We start from the raw sequence: 27,603 nt of genomic DNA, 5'->3' as shown, positions 1-27,603 counted from the left end.
GCTGGGTGTAGCAATGAACATTTTGGTAAAAATCGGCAAAGGCATTTCTGGTTATGAAAAATTAAGACTTGAAGACAGTTCCTTCAGTATGTTTAGGGCCTGCAGAGTGCAAAGTTGATTAGCAATTGTACAGCTCCTCCATTAAAACATGATGATGTATTTAGGCTGTACTGAAATTATGACTGAGATTAACAGATGTTCAGTTCAAAAAGGTGATTCTCTATGTCTGCCTTCCCCAATGTGGTGCCCTCCAGATGCATTGGACTACAAATTACTTAATCTAGAGGACACCAGGTTCAGGAAGGGTGTTCTAAATGATGCATATAGAAAAAAGTACCAAAAAATCAAAATCATCAGTATTTTAGTCTTCGTTATTTCAGTTGCAGGCTCCCATTTTTCTAAGAGGAAAGCAGCAATCTATTTGTTCAACAAATGTGTGTTCTACATTCTTTACAGAGTTTTATAATATAGATGAATACTGAAGGATTCAAAAGGATGAGAATTCTTTTCACTGTAGCTTTTTTTAATTAAAAAACTAATTACACGTGTCTGTGCTTCGCAGTACATGTCTTAAAAAACACAGCATGTATTAACAGTTTGTCGTGTATTCCATCACTGTCTGTTCCCTTTGAAGAGCTGCTGTATTATTTATGGCGTGGGAAGAGGAGGGGGAAGATGCATGCCACTGGCAAGACTGAGTTGCCACAAACTCAAAACTGTAATACAACATGTTTTAAGGAATTTGTAAAAATCACACACACAAAGATTCCTACACATGTTCTATTTTACTGTGAAGAATCTTATTTCTTCATATTACTGCTGAATTTGTAATGTAACAACTCTTTAAAGGGATGACATTGCACACCAACTACAAGTTCCTTGTCTCAGTGTTAACACAATTAAAACAATAATATGGAAGACCAATATTTTTTCTTTTTCTTCTTCTTTAAAGAAAACTCTTTTAAAAAGCATTTAGTAGTCCACTTTTGCTTAAAATATTCATAAGCATGAGAAAGCTGAAAATGAAAAAAATACACATTTTTGTACATCATGATCAGAAAGTTTACATTATAAATCTTTTGAAATTGCACTGTATTTAAAATACCCCCGCCCCCCTAGAGTCAACTTCCACTTTAAAGCATAGCTGCTCTACTACTGACAGTTCTTCCTTTGCTTAGTTGCCAACTTGTGGAGGCCCTTCAGGGATGAGGGATGTGAAGAAGGTGGTGATGAAGGACCAAGCAGAAGCCATAAACCCAGGATGCTGTTCTGTATTGACATCAACTATGTCTTCGCCACTGTCTTCATCGATCCCATCATCCATAAGGCGCTCCTTAATGAAACAAAATTCCTAAGTGGTTTAACTGTTTTAATTCCAAGGGATACAAACTGTGTTAATGAAATAACTGTACACCGCAGTGCTTAGAGAATAAACGGTAACCTTACTCCTATCTAGCCTCTCAGGTATGATGTATTTCAAAATGGAAAAAGATAAATTTGATGGAGAAGATACAGCAAAATCAGCACTACGTATCTGAATAGTGAAAGTTAACAATCTGACAGCGCAATCCAATTATTTTTACTCAAAGTTCCATTGTCTTCAATAAGCATGCATAGGATCAAAGCCTTTATTTCATTTCCTAACTTTAAGGTAAGAAGAGTTCAATTTCAATGGAATAGTAGTCAGTACTTCTTAAACTGCAATTCAGTTCTGCTCTTCAACTATTTTTTTAAAAAGGTAAACATTTCATCTACCTACCATCTCTTCAAGTCCGGCATTATTTACATTTTGCCCATCAGGATTCATGTCCGCATTGTTCGCTGCAGGCTGTTGGATTCCTTCTTGCCTGAATGGGAACCACCCTGCTTGGTGTCTGTTTTATAACACATATGCACAAAGTTACTAAGAATTATGTGCTTGCTTTATCTAAAAGAAAAAAACCCCTAAAAATATTGGCTAAAGGACAGTGGAATAGTTCTCCATTCAACTTATTTGTAGAGAAAGAACAGGCCAAAATAGATGCTAGTATCTACTATATTAAGAATAACTTGAAAGATCCCCATTTAATCACATGGAACAGCATGACATAAGAAAGCTTTAGAAATTTTAGGAAATCTTTGAAAGATCTTGTGTATCGAACAAGCTGAATCGACAAAAGAATGTTCAGGCCACTGGCAAAGTAAATCATTCACGGAATTCATATAATCCTGTGTCAACTCTTCCCCTTACAGAGAAGATCATTTTTAAAACATAACTTAATACTAAGCCAATTAAGGTTCACATCATCTGGTTTAATGAGATATCACTACTCTGCCATTGCCCTTTGTTTTAAGATGATTAATGAATATAAAACATACGGTAGATGTTACTTCATTTAGATGAGGATATCAAAGACTTGGCAAGCAAAACAAAGATTTACAGTATTAACCTGCTTGTGCAATAGAAAACCTATTTACACATATTTCACACTGGAGTGGATCTAAATTTAGTCGTGCGTAGCATAAACTCATAAAAATCAATGAGACTTAACTCACATCTAACTTAAATATCTAAGTATTTAGTCACATCTAAGTGTGACTAAATTTAGATCCGACAGTGAAGAGTGTACACATCGTGGGGCATGAGTTCTCACACTATTCTTCCCCCAAGTTTGATGGTTCCACCCCATGTCCTCACACTGGGTGTGATCTTGGAATTGGGACTACATGGTTAGAATGCAATGAACGCATGCTTGACCCATGTGACCCTTGCTTGTCGAAATCAGCAGCAAAATCCTGCTTCTCCCACTACAGGCATGTGTATACACATTCAGTTTCAGGTGTGTGAAAACAGGAAATCCATTACCCAACTAATTTATGGATCCCTACAAGACTGTGTCCACAGTAGGCAATCCTTGGAATATTCAGTTTCATTCTCTACTTTGCTTGCATTAACACAAATTGCATACTGAAGCTGCTAAATCACTAATACTTCATGTACAGTTTATTTAAGTATGTCTTTGAAAATAACTTGAAAAAAAATAGTTCCTTTTCCATGCCTCAACCCCCTGAAGTAAACTGACACACTTCTACATCTATGGAATTTTAAATGAGCGCCCTTAATTTGGTAAATATATATAAATTACTATGTACACTTTTTATAAAATTCCAAATACTAATAGAAATGAAGTTTTTAAGAGATTAGTTTTGCATGAGTTAAGCTTCAGAATTCACATTCTGGTAATGCATCTAACAGAATGCCTTGACAATTATTTACACTGAATGTCAAACTTGGGGAGCAGGAGAAGTTAAAAGTAGCAAATGGTGTTATGTTATACGGTATTTTAGCATGCTGGTGTTGTGACTAAGAATGAGAACTCTGGACTGGAAAGTTCAAATTTCATCTCAGCTATGAACTCGCTAGGTAGCCTTGGGCAAGCCACTATTTCTCATCCTCAGATCGTCATATGCAGCATGGAGAAACTAATATTTTTATATTTTACAATCTGGAGATTACTGAAATTATGCATTTGAAGTAGAGTTGGACAGAACGGTCTGGATCTGGTTCATGTCCCTTTGTTGTATGTTGATCAGTAAGTCTGTTCTGAACCTTTTCCATATGGTTTGTTGTTGTTAAAGGAAAATCCTTTAAAAAATCTTCAGACTTAGCAAATTTTGAGTTTGTTTATATTTAAAAGAATACTTACAAGGTGATTCGAGGGTTGCTCTTTAATTTTCTACCCTTTTACAGTTTTTAATGTGCTTGGAGGAGCTAAAAAGCACAGCACCTGCTACACTAATTGAAAATGTGTCTGAAAATGCCTTGGGAAAAGCAGTACATCATGATTTGCCATCCCTACCTTGGTAATTGTATGGGGGAAAGGATGGGGGACTCCATGTGCTGGTGAGGGAAATAGTCTTTTTTTGCCATACAATGTCCTTGGTACCATCAAAGGGACATCGTATGGAAAGAATGGTGGCATACATGTGGGCAGCAGCAGCTCCCCTGCCCCACACCATCATACCATTATCCAAGAGGTGACAACATCTTGCTGAAGCATTTTCAGGTGCATTTTGAATGCATGTGGAAGCGCTACACTTTGTAGCTGCTGAAATCTACAAGCTTTTTTAAAAGAGTGTGTGTTTTTAAAGGCAACCCTCAGACCACCTCATCAGTTAGTTCTTGAACTGTGCTGCAGAAAGGTTCATAGAACTGGTCTATGAGGTGCAAATCAGGGACGTTCCTGCCAAAATGCAAAGGGAATGAAATCCTGAACCACCCCTAATGTACAGTGTTTTAAATTTATAAAAACGTGAAATGTTTACTTACAGGTAAACCAGTAACATGGCCCCCATCACCATCACAAAACGACTGAAGGAGGAATAGAAATATACAATGCTTAGGAGAATAGCAGCTCTCGAAAATGTGTACATCCAGTCTAGCCAGTCTCGATTGAAGTCTTCCTCATTCATTACTGGGCCTCCTTGAGCATTCATCTGGACATTTTGATTTACAGGCCTGTTCTCCGGTGGGACTACATTTGGTGCTGCTGGGGGCTCATTTGCAGGAGCACGCTCAGAATTTGCGGGCTGTGGAACTGGAGGACTAGCAGCTTCAGTGCTGGGTGCAGCCTGGGCAGAAACTGCAGCTTGACTGCAACAGAAACATTTAAGAGTATCTAAGAAACAAGCCTTATTAGTTAGCTATTTACATGCATATTTCCCAGTTCATATCATCATCCTTGACAAACATGGTTAGCCACGCTTACTATACATGACAAACTTCACAGCATATAATGGGTTATCTTTCCCCTCAACATCATTCAGAAAAACAGCACAAGTAGCAAATGACAATACGGAGGGTGTTTGTTGTTTTTTGGCATGGTGGCCTTTCATTTTCCAAAACTTAAAAGTCAGACTATGTGAAGGCAAGTTCACAAGAAAACTTTTCACCATGGAAGAATAATGGGCAAAAGTCATCCTGTAATACTCCACTATAAAGCATGTACCCAAGTCAGCCACTGAACACAAAAAGCAGGCTATCCACAAAAAGCATTTTTTTTAATAATGGAACAATTGTTGTAGAGAGTATACTGATGAAGCTAAGTTTCTATCTCGGAATTAGTTTACCAGAACTAGACAAAGATTCAACCTAGACCATGTCTTCATCACCACCCTGCAGCCTTAACACTAATCAAAATAAGGCACTCATTTGTACTCACTATTGCATATAATACTGGCGTGCATACATCTGTTGCCACCATATCATCTGTAGAGGGCTGAAAGCAGGATACACTGGAAACCCAGCTGGCACTCCTTGCCCAGGAAACTGGTTGCCTACATCGCTACAAAGGATTAAAGCAAAGTACCCACCAGGTTATCACTGAACAGAGGGATACATAGCTAGAATATTACTGTAAATTCTGAAGTAACATATAACTTTTCTTTTCTTTTTGTCTCAAAGGCAAACATAGATGGCAGACTAGCTTTAGGCCACCTACTATGCTGAAGAATGAAAAACAATTACATATTACATGTTACGGTGATTTCACATGGCATGGTTTACTGTATAAACTTCTACTGTAAAAGTTCCAACCATCCAAAAATTAAGTATTGCGGCAAAATAAGAACATAAGAAGTGCCCTGATTCTGGATCAGCCCAACAGTCCATCTAGTCCAGCACTCTGTTCACACAGTGGCCAACCAGGTGTCAACCAAGGACCAACAAAGCAGGACATGTCCCACCTGAATTCCCCAGCAACTGGTGCGCACAGGCTTACTACCTCGGATACTGGAGGTAGCACATAACCCTTAAGGCTAGTAGCCATTGATAGCCTTCTCCTCCAGGAATTTATCTAACCCCCTTTTAAAACCATCACTACATAGCCACAACACTGTAGGATGCCTAGACATGTAATCAACACAAAACATGACTATCAATTTCTTTCTAAGGACATGTCAATAGAAACCTGGGGTCTCTAACATGATGCCCTTGGACACCTGTCTTGACCCCACCTACACTAGGTTCCCTGCACCTCCCGATTTACTTCAGCTCAAAAGTTATTTATTTATTTAAAATATTTTTGGCTGCCTTTCAGGGAAGAAGCCCTCACAAGGTGGCTTACAACAATAAAAAGTGGTCTGGTGTTTTGGAGCTCAGACCCCCCACTTCTGACTTGTACTTAGGTGCTTGAGCAAGTTACATTTCTTTTAGTCTCACCAGTATCTCTTCTGGGAAGTGAGTGTTTTATGACTGGCCATGTCCACCATGGTGCCCATTTTATGAGTGGAAAGCCCCCATGGCAGCCATTTTGTGAGAGCACTCACTCAAAATTCCCAATGTGTCCACCAATCCATAAAGGTTGTAGACCCTTGAGTAAAAATGTTCATAAACTGAAGTCACTGTCATTTTGCCTTCAAAGCAAACAATTGCACTCATGACAGCATTTATGCTTGTGAATTTTTTAATATGCAAAAGATGCGGGCCTCACCTTCAACTGCATCTGTACTATTATCATGTACCCAATCTTGCCTGCAGTGGCCCAATGTACAAGCACACAGCCTGTATAGCAGGTGATACCATTTTAAAGTCGAAGAAGTAGACTAATATAATAGTTAGGCAAAAGCACTGTATGTTACATTACAATAAAAATATAATAAAGTCTTACAACTATAATGATTTGCCAAGCAGTGTGTTCCGTCAAGTACAAAAGTGATTTTAGAAGTACCAACCATGATACAAAACCTACATCAACTCACATCTATTAAAACAATCCTTTAGAATTGGAATGCCCTATGTTTTCTTTAAGAGCGACCAACAGTAAGTTGTTGCTGATTCACAGTATCAGCAACATGAGTTGATGCAACTGTATTGCATCAGACCACAATTCTATCTTAGAAAGAAAATTGGCTGCAAGTTGTCACAGGAGACCATGCTGATACATTATGTACTCAGTCGGAGGAGATGGGGGAAAGGTAGGGGCAGCAAAGAGAGAGAAACAGTATTAGTTGTGGTATATTAAAAAAGATTAAATAGTTGAAAGAGAGAAATAATATTTTCCCCAAGAATCTGAATGCTCTCCAATATGCCACGTGTATTTCTACATAAAATATTTTTCCTATTGTTTAACTTCCTCCTTCCAAAGCATGTTAAGAAGAGAAATAAGTTACTTACATTAGGTGAGAAAGTGCCAGAAGAGAGGATTTCATGGATTTTAATGCACATTTATGTGTGAGTTTGGGATTTTAAAAATTACTTTAAAAAAAAACACTGATTTTTTTTAATCCACCCTGCAGTTTACACATCCAATTTATTTTCTCCAAGAGTTCACAGATACGGTTTCATGGAGAAATGTTAGCATGAATCAGACAGTTGAAATATAACAGATGCCAGCTGTCTTCAACAACTATTTAGCTTACACGAACATTTTTCCACACAGTTGAATACACTCATATGGAGAAAATAAGCAGGGTTTACATATATGAACCATCTCCTATTAACCTTGAGCACAGAATCAAATATTTACTCTAGATTAACTAATCTGAGAAAGATGTGATCTTACATATATGGAGAACAGAACAATTCACCTGCTCCGAAGTGTCAATTACTTCTACAACCATGCATTATTATATATATGACATTTTTTGCAATTGAGGGGTTTGGTTTCTCAGAATATACATGGTTAAGGACACCACTGATCCCCAATATTTTTTAACAAGGCATACTGTCAAAACATGTATTTTAAATGTTACTAAGTTAGTTTGATTTTACTGTACAGAAAGCATTGGTTTTTTTCATTAATCATACTGTCTTCATTTTTTTCAGAAACAATACGCTGCCCTGCAGAACATTTTAGACAATCCCTCCCCATCATCCATTTTAATTCTCTGTAGAAGAACAGACGTTAGGAGCAAAAATGTCTAAAATTAATTTGAGGCAATTAATGGATGAGAGCCGGGAAAAGAGAGCAACCTCAGTTCTTCAGTTTCCCTCTGTCAATGAAGTGAAAGCATTTTTGTCCTTCACTTTTTTTAAATAAACAAGTGAAAAGCATTCACTGAATCATTGTCTTTGATATATAGCACTTGCAGACCTATTCCATAAACTACCAGGCAACCGATAAGGAAGGCCTATCAGATGCTGATGAAAGTACTGAAAGCTTAGAACTGCTCAATAAAGCACTCCCAAGGACATCATAGCAACCATAAATAAGAACGGAATCATTCGCAACTTAGAAAAAAATGTCCAAGTTATTTACTCCTGGTAAGAATTATACATACCCATTACAATAAATGGAAGCCGGGGTGGGGGTTGTCCTTAAGGGGAAACCTGTGGTCTTCTGTGGGCAAGTTTTTACCCATTTGTTGTGGGCTAATTTTTCCCAAACTGGTCTATATGAATACAACTTTAATGTTTTAGGCAAACATGATCTTGCAAGATTGCTATTCTTGTATCTTTAGATAAAGAAAAATGTTTAAATGAAGCTTCAAAAATAATGAAATAATTTGATTTTACTCACCCTTGCATTATATATGGGACTTGATGGCTTTGCATGGGATTGCTTTGTGCTTGTGGAAGGTTACGATGCCTTACACCATCAGAGCTACTGCTGATAGTGTGTAAAGTTTCTTGAGAGGGGGAAGAAGGAGTTGTTGATCCTGAATGTTCTGAACTCTTAAAATAAAATGAAATTAATAATTTGCATCAGATATAAAAGGGATTCTATGGTTTATGCTAAATGGTCTGGTTCTCCAAAACATTAAAAAAACAAAATAAACATTCGTACTTGCACTCCTAACACCCACATTCTTGCTCTTTCTACAGACAACAGCTTGATGGCCAAAATCACTCCACGCACTGGACTGATTTCCACTAATTTCAGCACTATTCACAAGTCAAAGGATAAGTAGACAATAAACCGAAACTCAAAATCATCATGTGTCCAGAACTCGTTATATGATACCACCTAAAATCAGCCTCCCTGTGGAACACAATCTCTGCCTTGACCATGACATTGGCAAGCGCTCTCACCACCATCATGGTAAAAGCCTCCAAAGTCTGTATGTAACATGTGGTATGCTGCATAGCTAATAAATATCAATAGAAGCATGGGAATAATACAGTTCACAAGTGCTTTTGCTTTACTTTAAGACTACTTAATATGGATGTACATCAGATTCAGATAAAGTTCAAAGCCCAAGCAGAAGTGAGTTCCTTTGTTCTGTTGGCTCCTGGAGCAAAGCAGGCTTCCCTCTGAAACCAAATGAAATTAAGATTTCCCAGAACAAAGCTTTGACAGCATCTTGCATATCCGAGACACACCAGACTCCAAATAGTGTCTTTTGCTTTCATTTCACTAAATGCTGCAGGGGGGAGGAGTGCAGCTGATTGACAGGCCCACCTTCTAACCCTAAGGCACATTTTACGAGTGGTTTGAATCACTGCGCTTTTGGGGAGAGCAAGGATGGGACCAAGAGACGGCCATTTTCCCAACACTACCAGGCTTTACTATGAAAAAGAATAACCTAAACTGGCTTTCAATCATCATAACTGTCTAATTCCTGTACCTATCCTTCTGAAAATTTCCAGGTTTCTTGTCTGTGGGCACCTCTAAGATATGTACTATTTTCAAAAAATGCCCTTCCCAAAAAGCTTGGGGGTGGGAAGGGGAAATTAATTCACTCTCCCCCATTAAAGTGATCCCTTCCAAATGAACCTCTGTACCTATGCTTCTGAAACTTTGCAGTTTTCTTACTTAAATACATCTCTACACTGTCTGCCATTTTCAGAATAATTGCCCCAAAGGAATAAAGGGTGGACAAGTGCACCCCCTCAAAATGATTTTGTTCTGACTTTATACTGTTAGTTTTACCCTACCCTGTGCCTGTTTACCCTACCCTGTGCCTGTTTGCTTTCTCTTCCCCTCCTTATTGTTTTATTATGGTTTTATTAGAATGTAAGGGTTAGGGTCTTGCTATTTACTGTTTTACTCTATACAGCACCATGTACATTGATGGTGCTATATAAATAAATAATAATAATAATAATAATAATAATAATAATAATAATAATAATAATAATAATAATAATAAAATATCTCTTACACAAAACCCCTGCAGCTATCATTCTGAAATTTGGCAGGCTTGATCCCCTCAGAAGGGGCGGCAACTTTCCCTACGATTTTCAGCCAATTTTGCCCAGAAATAAAAGTTATTGACAATTCCCTTAAGATAAATCAAAATATTAAGGAACATGACACAACAATCCCTGAACTTATTTCTCTGACATCTGATCAAGAGGGAAAAGGTTATAGTCATTTTCGGACTTCCCATGATAGCCAATGGGAATCATGCAGCAGCATCTTTTTTAATGTTGTCTCAGGTTCAGTACAGAATTGAAGTGGACCAACTGCAAATCAGTCCAAGCAGAAGCAGGCCATCTTCTAAAGCACCGAATTGGGCTCAGGGTTGAAGTGGGGGTACTGTGCACATCCCTACCATTTATTACATTAACAGATTTCTCAATCTGCTTTTTTCCATGAGAGACAATATACCCTTTGTAAAAAAAATGAAAGATATTTTCATATAGGAAAATCATTGTGTGTACTCTTGTGTTTCACAGAAAAGGATCACAAGGACCTGCTAAGAACAAGAAAATTAAAAGAACATTCCACAAACTGGATCTATATCGCTAAATACTTCCTGAGGGAAAAGAGCAAAATTATATATAAAACATGGGGGGGGGGGGAATGAGTGAGACACGCAAAAGTGAGTAAACCTAGGATCCTCAAGACCAACAACATGAAAAAATAAGGAAGTTTTAAAACAACTTATGTAGTCCATGGATCTTAAAAGTATGTTATACTCACCAAGATCTGTTTCATTATGCAAATCAATAACTTAGTACTTTGATACTATTTTAGAATTTGAAATGGGCAAAAGAGTTGACAGCTGATACATTGCCATGCTGTCATCCTATTACTGCCAGGATGTATACACTAAAACAGCATTGCTGACAGAGCTTAAATGATTAAATCTTACACAAAGCCAACTCACCGAGATGCTGCTAGATGCTGATGGGCCATGGTTTTCCCTAATAGTGTCAGGCTTTGGAGAACCCGGGGGTGTCCGTGAAGAACAGACTAAATGAACCATATGATATTCATCTTGCTAAAATAAAAAATGAGTAGTTTTAGAAGCAAAATCTGACAGATTTTCAGGCAAAAACTCACAATGAGCATACAGACATAATTATAGTTGAATAGCACATATGCTAGTAGCTATTCAAGTTACCTGACATTTAAACTGATATTTTATAGCAAATGTTATTGGAGTGGTGGAAAACTTCGAGGTGTTTTTAAACTCACACGAGAAGTAAAATTCATTTCAGAATAATCCTTGTGTCTAAGCACAAGAATCTTATTGTGCTAAAAATGGTTATTGTGCTAAAAATGTATGTAGGAGAGCTGAACCAGAAACTAACACTATCACTCCGCTTCTCACCACAGCTATTCTTTCTATACAAAATCCAATTTACTATTTAAAAAATAATGAGCATGTCTCCCCAAATTTTAGCCCCTTCTCTAGTGACAGAGGGGTGGATTAGTTCATGGAAGAAAATAATGTATCCTATCTGTAATTAGATACTTCTTTCAAAATTGAAGACCTATGCAATTACTCATCTAAACTTTTCTATCAGTAGAATCAATACTTGTATTTGTGTAAATACACCTCCTTCCATATAGATATTCCAACAAAATCTTTCAGAGAGCAAAGTGTTACAAATGGCAAAATGTATGGTGATGTTTATAGTACAGTTGTTTCTGTTAAAATTATCCAACGAAAACTGAGTGTGCACCTTAAAATGTAGCCAACACCCTCTCTGCAACTGCACATTTTAGCAGAAAATCAGATGAATAATCAAAGAACTGATAATTTCCAAGGAATGCTAACCATTTGGGAATACATACTGAACACCACTGTTAATGTACAAGAGACAAATGTATTTAAGATTGCTAAAGCCATTAGTTATTCAAAACAGCACTCACATAGTCGTAAGGTATTACCCTGACCCAGAAGTTATATGCAGAGATAATTACTTACAAAAATGTTATAAGGATTGTGTGTGAAATGCTTTGAGTACTCAGAAAGCACTGTATAAATGCCAAATATTATTCTTATTATTACCTTTAACTCCATGTGTATAAACAGGTGCTCCCCTGTGTATCAGCTATGGGAATTAAAATGGCCTCATGTGCTCATAGAGCCTCTCTGGCTGTAACTGCCAACAGAAAGTGTGCACATGTGCAGGAAAATGTATCACAACTATAAGGTATGTATTATGCACATTACTTATGCTTGCGCGTAAGCATTTTTTTAAAAAATTAAAGCTTCTTGTAATAAGTTCAACCCTTGTTTTGTAAATGTCCTGGTTTTAATTCAAGCAGTTAAAACAGATGCTATTTAAAGCAACACAAAAAAGAAGTAATATTTTATTACATCCTCTTGGAATGTTAAATTTTAAGTATATCACTTTAGTAATATGTGAGTTTTGCTACCTACTCATTGCTGTGGGCCTCAACATACATTTCTCAAGCTTCCAGAGTCCCCACCACCACCACCAATTCTTCAAGCTCCACATCAAATCTTCCTCTTCGGGCAATGAAGTACCTTGGAGACTTTCACATTTTTGTCCACAGTACACAGACTTTTTCATTTAAAGGTCTCTAAATGGAAATGTTCATACCAATTGCTCCTTGCACAAGTCTGAGAACCTCATATATTTCTGTCAAGACTTAAAATTTGCAGATAAAACTTGTCAGTACTGAAATACTGAATCTTATGATCAGATACTACCTGGGAAAGGGATTTTAGCATACTTTTTTTAAGGTCCACATAAGAGCAATATCCGTACTACATTGTGTGCATGCTGAATTCCAACACATAACTTCAGCAATATTTTAAAGACTATGGGATGGCAAGAGTTTAAATCTTCATTATGATCATCTGTCCACCACAAAAACTGCCTTTAGTACACAATTACTATAGTTTATATTTTCTCCAAGCCTGGAATTCTCAATTCCTTTGATTCAAACTGGATTTCCACATGCAGTTCCGGATGCACCCAAGTATATATACAAAATTATACATATCTTCCATTCGCTATTGCTCCTATTTCTTCCATACACTATTGCTCCTATTATGCCCCTTTCCGTTGGCATCATTGCCCTTCCCCGGCATTTATAAAATTCGTGGCAACACCCTTCTTCTCTAGTGACCAGCTGGGAGAGTAGTAAGATTACATGGGCTTAAAAGTAACGTAATGGGACTTTATTCCTCTCTCCTCCCCACTGCAGCCCTCTGCACTGCCCAAAAATCTACTCCAGAGGATTTCCCAGCCCTCCAGAACAGATTTTAAGAGTGTGTGGGGAGGACAGGGTAATTACACCCCTCCCATTTCCTCTGACAGAACTGTTTCCTTTAGCAGAACACCACAACTGGATCCAACCCTAGGAGCACCTTTAACAGCTTAAGACTAGAGTGGCTAGCAACCTAATCAGAGTAATTAAATAACTAAAAAACCAGTGTAATACAGTCTAATGCTTTAAATGCTTGCATATTTTTTATGTCGTCAAATAACTAAACCTACTTCCAAGTTTGCATACATGCTTAGGGTTGCAGCCAGAGCTCGTAATAATGACTATGAAAAATGCCAAACATGTTATAAAGCTTTTTCTGTATTGTAATTGCACAACATTTGAAGTGTTCCATTCCGCCATAGCAATAACCATTTTATAACAGAAAGTTCTGTAAAATGTGTGATATTTTTATAAGCATCTATGCAGAGTACATTGTTAAAGTAAAGCTTACTTTTCTGAGAATATCTTTCAGCTGCAGGTGATCAGGAAGCAATCTGCCAGAATACACCAGCCTCTGATCCTTTGTAGACTAAGAGATGGGACAAAGGAAGAATTCATCTTTTTTTCTCCCAGCTGTACTGTTTTAGAGCTGGAAACAACATTTGCAGATGAAGACAACAATTTAACTTCCTGCCACTCACGATTAGTATTCTAAATCCCAATTTCTGCATGTACTTTGATATTTATTTATTTGTTTATTTTATTATCAACATCTATACCTACCAGAGAGGTCCGCCTGGCGCCTACACTGTACTCCTTTCGTCACCAGCTGAAGACCTTTTTATTCACTCAGTATTTTAACACTTAATTTTAACTTAAATTTAAATTATACTGTTTTAACTCTGTATTTTAACCTTATATCAATTTTGCTGCGTGGTTTTATCCTGGTTGTGCTTTTTATATTGTATTTTGTATTTGTATTTTTAACTTGTTGGTTGTTTTATGATGGTTTTAATTTTTGTGAACCGCCCAGAGAGCTTCGGCTATTGGGCGGTATAAAAATGAAATAAATAAATAAATAAATAAATAAAATAAATATACACTGCTTATCTGCTAAACAGCCACCAAGAGAGTATACAACCATTTAAATCAATAAAACCTTTATACAATGAAAACAAGAACATTACAAACAGTAAAAACATTTAACCTACCCATTTTGAGAGGCTAAAGTGAAAAGATGTGTCTTCACACCCTTTGAAAAGGGCAAGTGAGTGAGAGCCAAATGTAGTTCTTAAGGAAGCAAATTCCACAGTTTGGGGCAACACAGAAAAAAGCCCTTTCACAGGTCTCTCCTACAGATTTTAATACCCGGGCAGATTCATAGTGAGACAGGTTGTCCCTTAGACGGATAGATAGATAATACACGCTAAAACACCCTATGTCCTTTAGCCATAAAATAGTTCCTCAAATTAGCACTTGTAGTCAGAAGAATACACATACTTAGGTCTATACTTCTCAGAATAGCTTCTCTTTCCACTTTTGGGACTGCAGAACAATAAGAAATATCTCTTGGTGAAAATATTGTCCTTATTAACTATTGACTGTTGCAAAATTTGAAGGTAAACACCTGGGGCAACACCCCAGTTGGTTTTTCCCCTCCCCTGTTTGTTACTGTGATTTTAGATTGTAAGCCTTATAGCAGATTGTCTTGTTTTGTTCTGTACAGCGCCATGAAAATTGATGGCGCTTTATAAATAAATATTATTATTAATAATAAATAAAATGGTTTCCTTTGAGTGCAGGCTTGTGAGTTGAAGACAAGGAGCAGGTTCACACAATCATGGAGGGAAAATAAGCCATGGTGGCTTATTTTCCCTTCTTGTGCAAGCTGGTTGCGAGCAGCCTATTTAGCATAATTACCCTCACCGGACACAGGTTGTCATGATGTCTGAACCACCCTGAAACGCTAGAACAAGCCATGGGTTGCAGACTGGTTTGTAAACCACCCCAGCCAGACACTCTCACATGGTTCAGATGTCACAACAACCTTCTCCTGATGAGGGTAATTATGCTAATTAGGCAGTTCACAACTGGCACATGCAGAGGGGGAAAATAAGCCATTATGGCTTATTTTCCCTCCATGATTGCAAACCCACGCCAAAACCACAAATGCAGTGAAGACTATAAAAGAACTATCACACCGTTGTCAAGCTAATTGCAAAGCGGGTTTTCTCATATGGTTGGAAATACATGATACCACAACAGCATTAAATGCAAAGTAAATCCATGTTTCCATGTGTATTTTAATTGCTCTAGCAGTTATTACTATTAATGCCAGCTTTTCTGTGGTTGCATTAATTGTTATTTTTGTTATAAAAATATGTTACCAGACCTAGTTACTTAAAAACTGTCCTGGTTTCCATAAAAAGCAATGATAAATCTCAATTTTTTGTAGCATTGACTGAGATATCAAAGAATACTTTTTCACAGAGACACCCTAAGCTGCTTTATATGCAATTACTCTTCAGTAATCTACACCAGGGCCAGACTCCAAACCACTGTGCAGTGTTCCACTCACACGGGGGGCTTTTCAGATTCTCCTTCCAGGGTAGCCCCCTGAAAACTTCTCCCAAATTCAGGAGGCAGATAGGTTTCTCACTAGAAGGAAATATTCTAGCTTGCCCTCCCTATGTAGAGAAGAGCTTTTCGTTGAAGCATTAAGCAGGGGAGTCCTGGCCAAGGTCAAAAGCAAGACATGTTGCATTCAATGGGGCTTACTTCTGAGAAAACGCGCTGCATGTCATGACCATGAGTAAGGGGAACGACACATTCGCGCAGACATTTGCAATACAAACCTGTACATGTTTACTTGGAAATCTATGAGGGCAATGGTTAACATCCAAATATGTGTACATAGGGTTGCAGCCTATATATTTAGTCTATCTAAACTTTCAGATATGGGAATGTTAGATTAAACTGGATTTTGTTTTGTTTTACCAAAGCAGAAAAGCAGAGGACCCAGCCAACTAGACAGGCTTTTGGAAAACAGGTGAACTTTTCAGGGAGGGGGGAATCTACTGGGGAAGGGAAGCAGGAAAGAGAGGTGGGTAGGGAAATCAGCATAGTGGGAAACAAATGATGTAAAGCATCACAGATAATTGTTGTGGTTTTCTCCTAACACTACTTTCTTACCAAATTTTTAAAAGGAATATTCTTAATTAATGCTTTTAGTAGGTAAACTTATATTTAACAAGTGATTTAACAGTTGAGCACAATTTGTTCTTAAAAGACAGACAGGTTATTCCAATGAAAAATATCAGTACGAGGCTGACTGGTTCATGGTTCATAGCTTCCATCCAATACTGTTCAGTTTATATGCAACAAAAATACAAATACAAATTCATTTTAGAAACTAAACCAAAAAAGTAAATTGGACTTAACCAGCTCTGCACTCCAAAATCACTGAACCACCCCAGGACACTGAGTCTGTTATGAACTGCTATAGGTGAATGGGTGACCCAAAAATTCATCTGTTTACCAAGTACTCTCAAATGGGCTGCCCCAATTCCTTCCACTAAGTTGCCCAAGCAACCCAAACATGAATAAAGGCATTGTCAGCTTCTCTGTGATCTGAACATATGATTTAGGGTGACCCAAAGGTCATTTTGTAGTGTAAAGGTGCTCAGGTACCAGTCCTTTATTTAGTTTGTTATATTACTACATTTACTACATGGAAACTGAATGCTAATGTGTGCTTATACATTGTTAAAGAAAGTGCCTCTCTATGACAATTCTGTATTGAATAAGATTTAAAAACTGCAAAAGAAACCAGGAACTAACTTCAATCTTGCATTGTCTGTAAATATGACATAGTAATTTTGCCTTGGATTGTTATTTACTAATCCCAGCTGTTCTCAAAACTTTCCTATCAGTTATAACACTTTGACAATGTCTTTCAAATAATAATAAACAGCATCACATTTGCCACTAAAAATTCATGTTATATAAAACGTAATTCACTAAATAATTAAGACAAAATAATTAGTTTCATTCCCTGGTATAGGTTAAGAGTGCCCCACCAATCCAAGATGTCAATGGGCCTTGTTTCTGGAATAGTAAAAGTGAAGGAAGGTGCAAGTGAAGCCTAGTAAAAGCAAAGAGTACTGTTAACCCCATCAGTTTGTTCACTTACACATCTTTCAGAAACAGCAAGATCGTCAAGGATGGATAAACTGCAACATACCTAATAGCTTATTGAAATATACTATTTTTTATTTAAACTTATTTTGGAGATAAGGTTTCAACTAGTTGGGGGGCGGAGCTGGCCGCCTGAGCAATGGCGGGTTTCTTCTGAGGCTCTAAGCGGCGTTTGCCGGAAAAAGCAATTATCTCTCTTCTAATGGGCATAAATCTTTGAGCAAACGACAGAAAATGATTATAAAAGTCACAGGAGCTGGAAAAGCTGAGAGATTTGAAGAAGGGAGGTGAGATGATTGATATTTAATACAATGTCTGTATAAACGGCAACACGATCGAAACCGAAAGTAACACTGACGCAGTTTAAAAAGAAGGAATTTATGCTTGCTGGACATTGATTTGTGTTATAACCTTTCATTCTTATCTCACATGGGAAAGATTGAAATGCTGGCTTTGTAAGGTGGAAGTTGTTGATTGGATTTATTGGCGTGGTGAGAAGGGGGGGAGAGAAGGTGGAAGAAGCTGCATTCGGCATTCGGTGAGGGAGATGTGGGAAGCTGAGAGGCTGCGAATGATTAAACTGATCCCCTCTAGTGAATGCTGTTGTGAACTGGATATTCCCCCCCCTCATGAAGAAAGAAAAAGTGTTTGATATATAACAGAGAAGCCAGCATAAGTTGCTAAGGAAGCGAGTTACACTCTAAGACTTATGCCCTACCCAGAAGAGTCCCATGCCTAACATTAAAAGAAAGATCAAAAGTTGGGCAAAGCTTAATATACAAAAAAAGAAAAAGAAAAAAAAAAAAAGAAAAAAGAAAAAAAAGAAGAAAAAAAAATAAGAAACCTTCAAATTATAAAAAAAAAAGGAACTTTCAAATCATAATTCGGCATGCCTCTCCCTCCTGGAAAGGACAGCCCCTGGAGTTGAGCAAGAGGAGGAAGATAAAGACCCAGTCCCTTTGGATACAATACCAAATAAAGAAAAAATATGACTGAAGGAGGAGAAAGTGGTAGTAACCCTCCCTCGTTGATGGAGATCAGGCCCATTATAGCTGAAAATAACATTGTTATATTTTAAAAAAAATGGATCAGCATATGAGTGAATTTAGACATTAATTGTGTATTTAGCGGATAAAAAAGGTGGAAAATTCGGATAAGATCAAAAAGATAGAGGCTAAAGCGGACTTGGACCAGAAGGAATAAGAGGCTTTTGAGAAATCAACTAATATACAATTTAAAGAATGGGTACTGTGATCGATTGCCTCGGAAGATTAATCTAGTAGATCTACTTTTTGAATAAAGCAGCTAAAGGAGTCGCAGGGAGAAGATCTTAGAGAAATCATCGTGAACTGGTTCAAGGAGCTGATGCCGATATATCAATAGACGGATTGGATCCGGATCGAGTCCATCGTGTGGGGGGGCAAAACCACAAAGGGGCAAGAGACATTTTGGTGAAATTTGGTAATTATTATAAAAAAGAGCAAATTATGAAAGAATTGAGATTTAAGAATCAGATATAATATAAAGGCAAACCAGTGTAAATTTACAATGAGCTTTCTCAACGTACATTAAATTGGAGAAGTAGTCTTAAACTAATAATGGAAACATTAATGAAGAATGAAATTCCTTATGCATGGGGTTACCCGGTTTTTTTTAAGATTTACATATGGGAGGAGGGAACACAGAGTAACCTCATTGGATCAAGGTAAAGATTTGCTGAAGAGGCTGGGTCTGGATGGGGAAGCAGATGGGGCTGGAGTGGGTGGGGGAGGGAATGAGGCTGGGACATCTGGAGAGTAAGAGAATTGTTAATTATGTTTGGAGATAATTGCAAATAAAAATGCTAATATAGAAATCTGCCGGCCAGGCACAGCACTGCCTCCCCCCTCCCCCTTTAAAGTAGATGGCTGGAGTACTAGACTCACGGGGATATGGGGGGGGGATTAGAGTGGGGGGGTGGGGAGGGGGGGAAGGTAGGGGAGGAGGGATTGGGGTAGGAGGGTGGGGGTTTTATGTATGGAGTTTGTGTTTTTATGTAAGCAAGTTTGAACTGCTGAGCACAAGGGATCGGAAGAGATTTCAAAAGGGTGATTATGGATAAAAAGATAAAGGTATCAACACTCAATGTTAAAGGTTTAGGGGCAGTCGTGAAAAGGAAGAGAATAGAACAAATGCTTAATAAAGAGGGATCAGATATTATAATGATCCAAGAGACACACCAAGGCTCCGAGAATTCGAATATGATAAAATTAAAGTGGCTAGCCTATTATGAAAAGTCATTAGGGACATCAAAAAAAAATGGAGTGGCCACTTTGATTTCAAAAAAAAGTGGGTTTACATTAGAAGAGGTAAAAAAGGATGATAAGGGTAGATATCTTATGTTAAAAGGTAAAATTGAGGGAAAGGTCTATACTTTGATTAATGTTTATGCCCCAAATGAGAGGCATAGAGAGTTTTTTATAAAGTTGTTTAAAGAAATAGAAGAATTTAAGGAGGGGTATGTTATATTAGCGGGGGATTTTAATATGGTTATGGATAATAAAAGAGACAGGTCAAATCCCACTAATGTTGAAAAGAGAAACAATATGACTATATTGAATAAATTAATAAAAGAAAATGATTATTTAGATTCGTGGCGCTTACTTAACGGGAATAGGCCTGGATTCTCATATTTTTCCCCAGTTCATCATACATACTCCAGGATAGATCATATATTTGTTTCAAAAGACTTTGCAACGAGGATTTGTAAAATGGAAATGGGGGTAATAAAAGTAACTGATCATGCCTTGTTAAGTTTAGAATTTACAGTTAAGAAAGATTATAAAGAGGCATATAGATGGAAGTTGAACACAAAGATATTGAAATACAATAAAATAGTAGATAAAATTCGGAAGGAACTGTCGGAGTCATGGGAAATTAATGAAAAAGGAGGAACAGCTGGGTCAGTCATTTGGGACACCATGAAGGCTGTAGCAAGAGGAATCTGTATTAGAGAAACATGTAGTTTAAAAAGACAACAACGTGCAGAACAGGAAAAGTTAGAGATAGAAATTAAAAACTTGGAGGAAAGATATTGGCGAAGTAAAGATAAATATAAATTAGTGGAAATACAAGCTAAGAAGAAACAATTAGAAAATTTAAATATAGAAGAGATTCAAAAGAATTTAATGTATATGAAAAGGGAATATTTTGAAAATAGTGATAAGAACTCGAGGTTGCTTGCCAAGCTCACACAAAAAGAAAAAGGGAGGAATGGGATAGAAACGTTGAAAGATAGCCGAGGGAATTATTGTCATGCAATGAAAGCTAAAATAAAAATTTTTCAGGAATTTTATCAGGAATTGTACAAGGGTAAAGAAATTCAACAAGAAAAGGTGGAGGAGTATATTGGAAGGTTTATAAAGAAGGAAATAAAATCAGAATATAAGGAGTTAATGGAGTCAGTAATAACTCAAAGAGAAGTTGAAGAGGTTATTGATAAGTTAAAAGTGGGTAAATCACCAGGAGCAGATGGTTTGGGTCCAGAATATTATAAGGTCTTCAAAGATTGTCTAGTTCCAAAATTAATGGAACTTTATAATAGGATATTATCAGGAGAGAAGATACCTGAATCATGGGAACATTCAGTGATAATTCTGATCCCAAAACCAGATAAAGATTTGACTAATCCCGATTCTTATAGACCTATTTCTTTAATAAATCAGGATGCTAAAATTTTTACATCTATTATGGCCAAACGATTAAATAAATTCTTGGCAGAATATATAGGAGCAGATCAATGTGGGTTTGTGGTAGGAAGACATATGCATAATTTAGTGGGTAGAGTTTTAAATATAATAAATGTAATAAAAAAAGCAAATATTAAGGCAGGTATTATGGCATTAGATATTTTTAAAGCTTTTGATTGTGTGAGCTGGCAGGCACTAAAGAGTATTATAGATAAATTGGGATTTGGAAATAAATTTAAAAATGTAATAGAACAGCTATATTCCCAAAATACGGCGGTAGTGGTGGTAAATGACGGACTTACTGAAAAGATACGACTAGCCAGAGGAACAAGACAAGGATGTCCGCTCTCGCCGGTCCTTTTTGTAATGGTTATGGAAGTTTTGGCGAAGGCACTAAGGGAGGATAAAGAATTAGAAGGAATTGGAGAGGTAAGGGAAATAAAGCTAAACATGTTTGCGGATGATACTTTATTGACCATTAAGAATCCATTAAGAAAATTAGAAAGAATTAAATATCAGTTGAGGGAATTTGAGGAAATTACAGGGTTAAAAATAAATTGGTCTAAATCAGAGATGATGTTGTTTAACTATACTAAGAGGGAAGAAAAGGATTGGGAAGTTAAGGGAATGGAATTGAAAGTTAAGAACGAGATTAAATATTTGGGAATTAAAATTACAAAAAATCTAGAGAATTTAGAAAGGGAAAATTTAACGAGGTTAAAGAAGGAGGTACTAGAGAAATTGGAAAAATATAAAAGATTAAATTTATCTTGGTTTGGGAGAATAGCTTTGATAAAAATGAAGATATTAGCTAAAATTAATTTTGTATTTAGGATGTTACCTATAAAAATATCAGAAACCGAGATAAAAAGTTGGCAAAATATTATTAATAAATATTGTAATGGAGAAAAGAGAGCAAGAGTGAATAAAAATAATTGGTACCTAAGCCAAAAAAAGGGGGGAATGGGTCTCCCAAACATAAAATTATACTACGTAGCAAATAGATTAAGACATGTTGTAGAAGCAATTATGGGAGTAGGAGATTTATATTGGATGGAAGAAAAAATTATAAGTAAGGTAGAGATGAATCTGGAGAATGTTTTTTTTAAAGATGGAGGAAGAAAGTGGGTTGGAAGTATAGATAATCCACTCCTGAGGACTCAATGGGAAATTTGGAGTAAATTTAAAGGGAAGCTGCTTCCGAGCAACTCTCCCTTAGCACCGATAATAATGTTAAAGAATTTCCCAGAGGATCTAAAGGGTAGATTATGTAAAATATTAAAAGAGAAAAATAAAATAAAATTAAAGGATTGGGTAAGAGATATTAAAACAAGAGAAGATATGGAAAATTTGTTAAAGGAGAAGAAGCTATCTTGGCTAGAATATGGTCAATTAGAGCAATGGAATAAAAAGTGGATTAAAGATAATAGAATGTGCAGAAAGATGACGAGGTTTGAAGAATTAGTAGTAAGTAAGGAGAAAGGAAAAGGAAGTAGTATAGTTTCAAAAGGATTAATGAGTGAAATATATAAAATATTGTTAGAGAAGGAGTTTAGAGAGAATACAGAGAAAATGATTTGGGAATCAGATTTGAAGATACAAATAGGGCGACAGAGCTGGGAGGGACTATGGAAACAAAGAGTGTTGAGAAGTTTATCAGTAAGAATAAAGGAGAATTATTTTAAAATTTTATGGAGGTGGTACCTAACCCCGGTTAGATTGAATAAGATAAGTGATCAACATTCAGCAAATTGTTGGAGAGGATGTGGGGAAAAAGGAACGTATTTACATATGTGGTGGCAATGCAAATATGTACAAAGATTATGGAAGATGGTGTTTTCAGAAATTGAAGAAATAGTGGGAATGAAAATAGAACAAACACCAAAAATAGCATTGCTGTCACTATTTGAAGATATAAAGTGTGGAAAAGGAACTATAGAGCTGATATCGAGTTTGTTGGTTGCAGCACGATTGATGATAGCTAGGAACTGGAAGATCCAAGGGGAATATTCTATTGAGGAATGGTATAAAGTAGTATGGGACATAGCCATTAATGATAAACTGACATGTAATATTAAGTGGAGAAAAGGCGTAACTAAAATAAATGAGTTCGAAGGAATCTGGAAACAGTTCCTAGTGTTCGTGTTTACTAAGGGAAGTGGGAAACCACCAGCAGAAGAAATGATTAGATTTTGGACTCAAGAATGATCCCGAGGTGGGGGGTGCACATTTATGTTAAGAATGAAGATGTTGTAGAGTGATAAGGCATATGTAATAGTTTTTGATATTTGTACTCAACAATTATTCAATATGTATGCAGCAGATATTTGATGTATTTTTTTTCTTATTGTGTTAGTTTCAGTTATATTTTGGAAATGTTTATCTATGTTTATAATTTAAAAAAAAAAAAAGAAAAAAAAAAAAGGTTTCAACTAGTTAACATGTAAGAAATCAGTTTATGTGGCAATGGAGGTGTGCTACCCAGTTTGTTCAGACACATGATGAAGAAAAACAACTGCAGCCCATGCTTTGCGGGACTATACCATGAACACATGGGGCTATAGGAGAAAGAGAAAGTGTCAGGCAATTGTGTTAGCTGCAGCAGAAGAACATGTAATTATTGCCCAGTTGCTGCTAGGAGAGTGTTATGGGGAAAACAGGAACAGCCCATGCTTTGCGGGACTATACCATGAACACATGGGGCTATAGGAGAAAGAGAAAGTGTCAGGCAATTGTGTTAGCTGCAAATTCAGCCTAGAAAGAAAGGATCAACAAGCAAGCAGATGCTTTTGTTTCCCAGTCAGTACCAAAAGCAAAATGCAGAAGAACAGAAGCAACAGTCTGCCTTTCTAGGCCAAACCTGCAAAGATTTTTTTTTTGGCAGAAATGAATGAATGCAACAGCCAAAGAAGTGCTAGTATACAGAAAGATAGAGCAGGGCAAAGATAATCACTATCTTGGAGAGGTGAGGTTTCAGCACAAAAGGTAAGAAACAGGTGTCTTTGCTGGCCATACAGGTGCTATACATTTTATTTATTAAAACATTTATATCCCGCCCTATATCACAAAGATCTCAGATAAAACCATACATATAAAATAGAATAAATATACATAGTAGAGTAGAATGTGATATGGGTATTTAAAGCACTTCTTTTCCTGATTGGTAAAGCAAGACTTTCAAAACAGAGAAGGGTGAAGAACTGGTAACCAAGCACCTCAATGTTAAGCTATGGGAGGGGATGTCAGTAGCTTAGCCAGTACCACTCAGATGGGTATTTTCTGCCTACCATAATCTCTTGTCCAGTGAAGTGACAGGTAACACAACTATACACAAGTTTCTGGGCCATGTTGCACACTGTGTAGAGGCAAACCCAAATCTGCCAACTATACACTGAAGAGGAGCTGCAGCCAATCTCAAATTTCCAGATTAACGTACCTATACAATACACATTTTCAAACATGCAATTGTTGCATGCTCACATTTTTAAGTATGACTTAAAAACATCTTAGCCATACACACCTAAACATCTTGCGAAGTGGCCTTCACTCTCCTAACTGATGAAATACGATTTTGTAGGGGGGAAGGAGGAAGGGAAGAGAGGTGTTAGCTTGAGCAACACCAGGTCAGGGTTGATCATATGCCCTAAAAAAAATTCAGGGGAAGGGAGTCCGAGCAACTAGTGGTTGTGCTGCCTAACTGGATGCCAGGCCAAGGAAGGCAATCTTGCTGGATTAATTTCCAGAAGTGGGATTTCAGCTCTGGAAAAGATAGGGAGAAAGCCTGGTTGCTGGCTATGGTGGCAGGGCATGTCAGGGTTTCATCCATCACTGTCTGGAGAAGGGCTGTTACAACACAGAGGCAGGTGAGAAGTGGTTGTACTGGGTTACCAGTACCTTTTTGCTTTTGATTTGACTATGTCTTTAATGCAGACATTTGACAAGGGAAGCCTTTACAAGCAGGAAGATGTGGCAAGAGAAGCTTCGGTTGCTTGATTTCTTTATGTCGCAGGCTCCTGCTAAAGGCACAGTTAAGCAGGTTTAACAAAACAACATTTTCAAAGTGGCCACTAGTACACACCAGGCCCCGAGGGAGGAGGGGGAGAAAAACCCGCCCCCATCCAGCTTAGCACGGCAAAAGAGGGGCATCCCACCGTCTGTGCTCAGAGGGGTTATTTATTGGGGGGTTGGAGAAGAGAGGGGCTCACCGGCTTGCTGGGGTACACCTTGGAGAGGTGGCACTTCAGCCTGCCCACGGTCCAGTCCAAGAAGCAGCTGATGGTCTGGTCGGTGTATTTCTGGTTGGGCGCTTTGATGATGAGGGTGACGGGCGGCCCCGCCACGGGGGTCTCCATCGGGGCTAGCTGTAGCCCAGGCGCCGAGGAGGAGGAGGAGGAGCAAGGAAAGCAGGCTCAAAAGCGGCAGGAGGAGGAGGAGGAGGAAGAAGAAAAGCGTTTCCGAGTGGCGGCGAGGCCCTGGACGCCCATCTCTGTCTGCTGGGAATTGCTTCCAGCTCCAGCCCGGCCCAGCCTCAGGGAGGGAGGACACCGGCGAGCGGCGTCACACACCCGCCTCGCGCAACAAGAGCCCGAGCCGGGCCTAGACGTAGTAGTCGTCGTCGTCGTCGTCGTCGTCTGCCGCTGCCGCTGCCGCCCCGCAAGCGGCCAGTCATGCGGGCAGCCTCCCCTCTGCTTAGAGCGAGTCTAAAATGGAGGCCGGAAAAACAACCAACCGCCCCTGCCTGCTGAGCGCTCGGCGACGGCTCCTCCGGCGCGTGGGCGTCAGGGGGCGCTGTGAGGCGGCGGCCGGGACAAACTGAGCGTGTGCGAGATGGAGGGTGGGGTGGGGAGAGGGAGCGGACGAAGTGGAGCAGAAAATTGAGGGACGGAGAGAAAGCGAAGGGTGGGGACTAGTGTGTGGGAATGCCAAGGGGGGGAGGGGGCAGGGGAGGAAGGAGAGGAGATGGTCACCGACCCTACTTTTATTTTGTCCTGTGCCTTTCACAGCTGCGTGACAGGCAGAAATTTGCCAAAGGAAGCCTTCCCATATCACTGTATATCTTTATGCTGAGGGGAAATGTGCTTGATGATGATTATTTTGGGGGTGGGGAGAGAATGTGGCAGAGAAAGAAAAGGCACACAAGGGAGGGGTGTCCAGAAATAGAAAAGGGAGGGGGGATGGTTTGTAATAGCAAAAAGAAGAAAATAGATTAGGAAAGTACAAGGGAAAATAAGCAGAGGGGATTAAAAAAACACCGAGAGAGTGGAGGACAATTTAGAAATGGCCCTTTCTCTCTATTCTGAGGCATAGAGAGGTGGTCGCTTGGACAGGTCTGCGCAACCACCTCTGTATTGGATCCTTGCCCCTCTTGGTTAATAAAAGCTAGCAGGGATGAAACAGCAGGCTGGGCCAAGGAGATGATTAATGCCTCTCTACGAGTGGGAGTGGTCCCAGACCGTCTGAAAGAGGCGGTAGTGAGACCACTCCTGAAGATAACTTCCTTGGACCCGGAAAATCTTATTAACTACAGGCTGGTGGCAAATGTTCCATTCCTGGGCAAGGTCCTTGAGCGGGTGGTTGCGGGCCAGCTCCAGACACTCTTGGATGAGACTGATTATCTGGATCCATTTCAGTCGGGCTTCAGGCCTGGCTTTGGCACGGAAACAGTCTTGGTCGCCCTGTATGATGACCTATGTCTGGAGAAAGGCAGGAGAGGGAGTGTGACTCTGTTGATTCTCCTCGACCTCTCAGCAGCTTTCGATACTAGGGCTCTACGTAGGGCTGCCTTTGAAGACAGTTCGGCAGTGATGGTTCAGCAGTGACAGTGATAATAATGATGACGGCAGTCATGCCAGCAGTGTCCAAGGCTCTCAAAGTCACATAGGGAAGGAGCAATGGTAAAAGCAAATAATCTTGGGCCCTAGGTTCTCAGTCTTGCAGTGCCATCCTAAACATGTTTACTCAAAAGTAAATCCCATTGGATTTAGTGGGGCTTGAGGTTACATAGAACTTTAATTTAATTTCCAATGACTCAGCCCTGAAACTGTTGAACCAATAATAAAGGCAAAAGTGTCTTCAAGTATATGCAGTTGTTAGGTGTGCTCATATACTGCACGCTTTCATCTGGTATTAAGAAGAAGAGATTCAGGGTGCTCCCAGGTGTGGCCTTTAACTGTGCAATCGCCCTGCCTCAAACACGGAATTTGGGGGGAAGGGGTCCATTTGTAATACATGATTTTTCACCACTACTTCTGTCTCTCTCTCTCTCTTTTCATTAAAGAGGGAACAATGGAATAGCTGCCCTGTGTTTTTTGATTGGTGGCACTAGGAGCCATCCATCTAGA

The 27,603-nt window shown here is 38.5% G+C and overlaps 2 protein-coding genes across 3 annotated transcripts in view; one reads left to right on the top strand and one right to left on the bottom strand.

Moving 5' to 3' along the window:
• The window catches only part of SEPTIN7 (septin 7), a 203,186-nt gene that overhangs the window by 43,920 nt on the left and 131,663 nt on the right, over window positions 1-27,603 (top strand). The gene's annotated exons all lie outside the window — the stretch shown is intronic.
• On the bottom strand, window positions 503-25,870 carry HERPUD2 (HERPUD family member 2). Of its 2 annotated transcripts, none has more exons than XM_063129674.1 (8): window positions 25,468-25,870; window positions 13,849-13,926; window positions 11,035-11,148; window positions 8,499-8,653; window positions 5,202-5,324; window positions 4,310-4,633; window positions 1,760-1,874; window positions 503-1,333 (listed from the first exon to the last, which is right to left on the bottom strand). In XM_063129674.1, exons 1-8 carry the CDS (start codon window positions 25,612-25,614, stop codon window positions 1,175-1,177), a joined length of 1,215 nt encoding a protein of 404 aa, XP_062985744.1. In that variant the 5' UTR covers window positions 25,615-25,870; the 3' UTR covers window positions 503-1,174. The 2 variants fall into 2 exon arrangements, with proteins under 2 accessions (XP_062985744.1, XP_062985752.1); XM_063129682.1 differs by having other exon boundaries at window positions 13,849-13,986; window positions 25,468-25,548.

This window comes from Elgaria multicarinata, chromosome 1, assembly GCF_023053635.1.
Source record: "Elgaria multicarinata webbii isolate HBS135686 ecotype San Diego chromosome 1, rElgMul1.1.pri, whole genome shotgun sequence".
Lineage (NCBI taxonomy): Eukaryota > Metazoa > Chordata > Lepidosauria > Squamata > Anguidae > Elgaria > Elgaria multicarinata.
The sequence above is the reverse complement of the archived record's forward strand: the minus strand, read 5'-3'. Positions and strand labels throughout refer to the sequence as shown.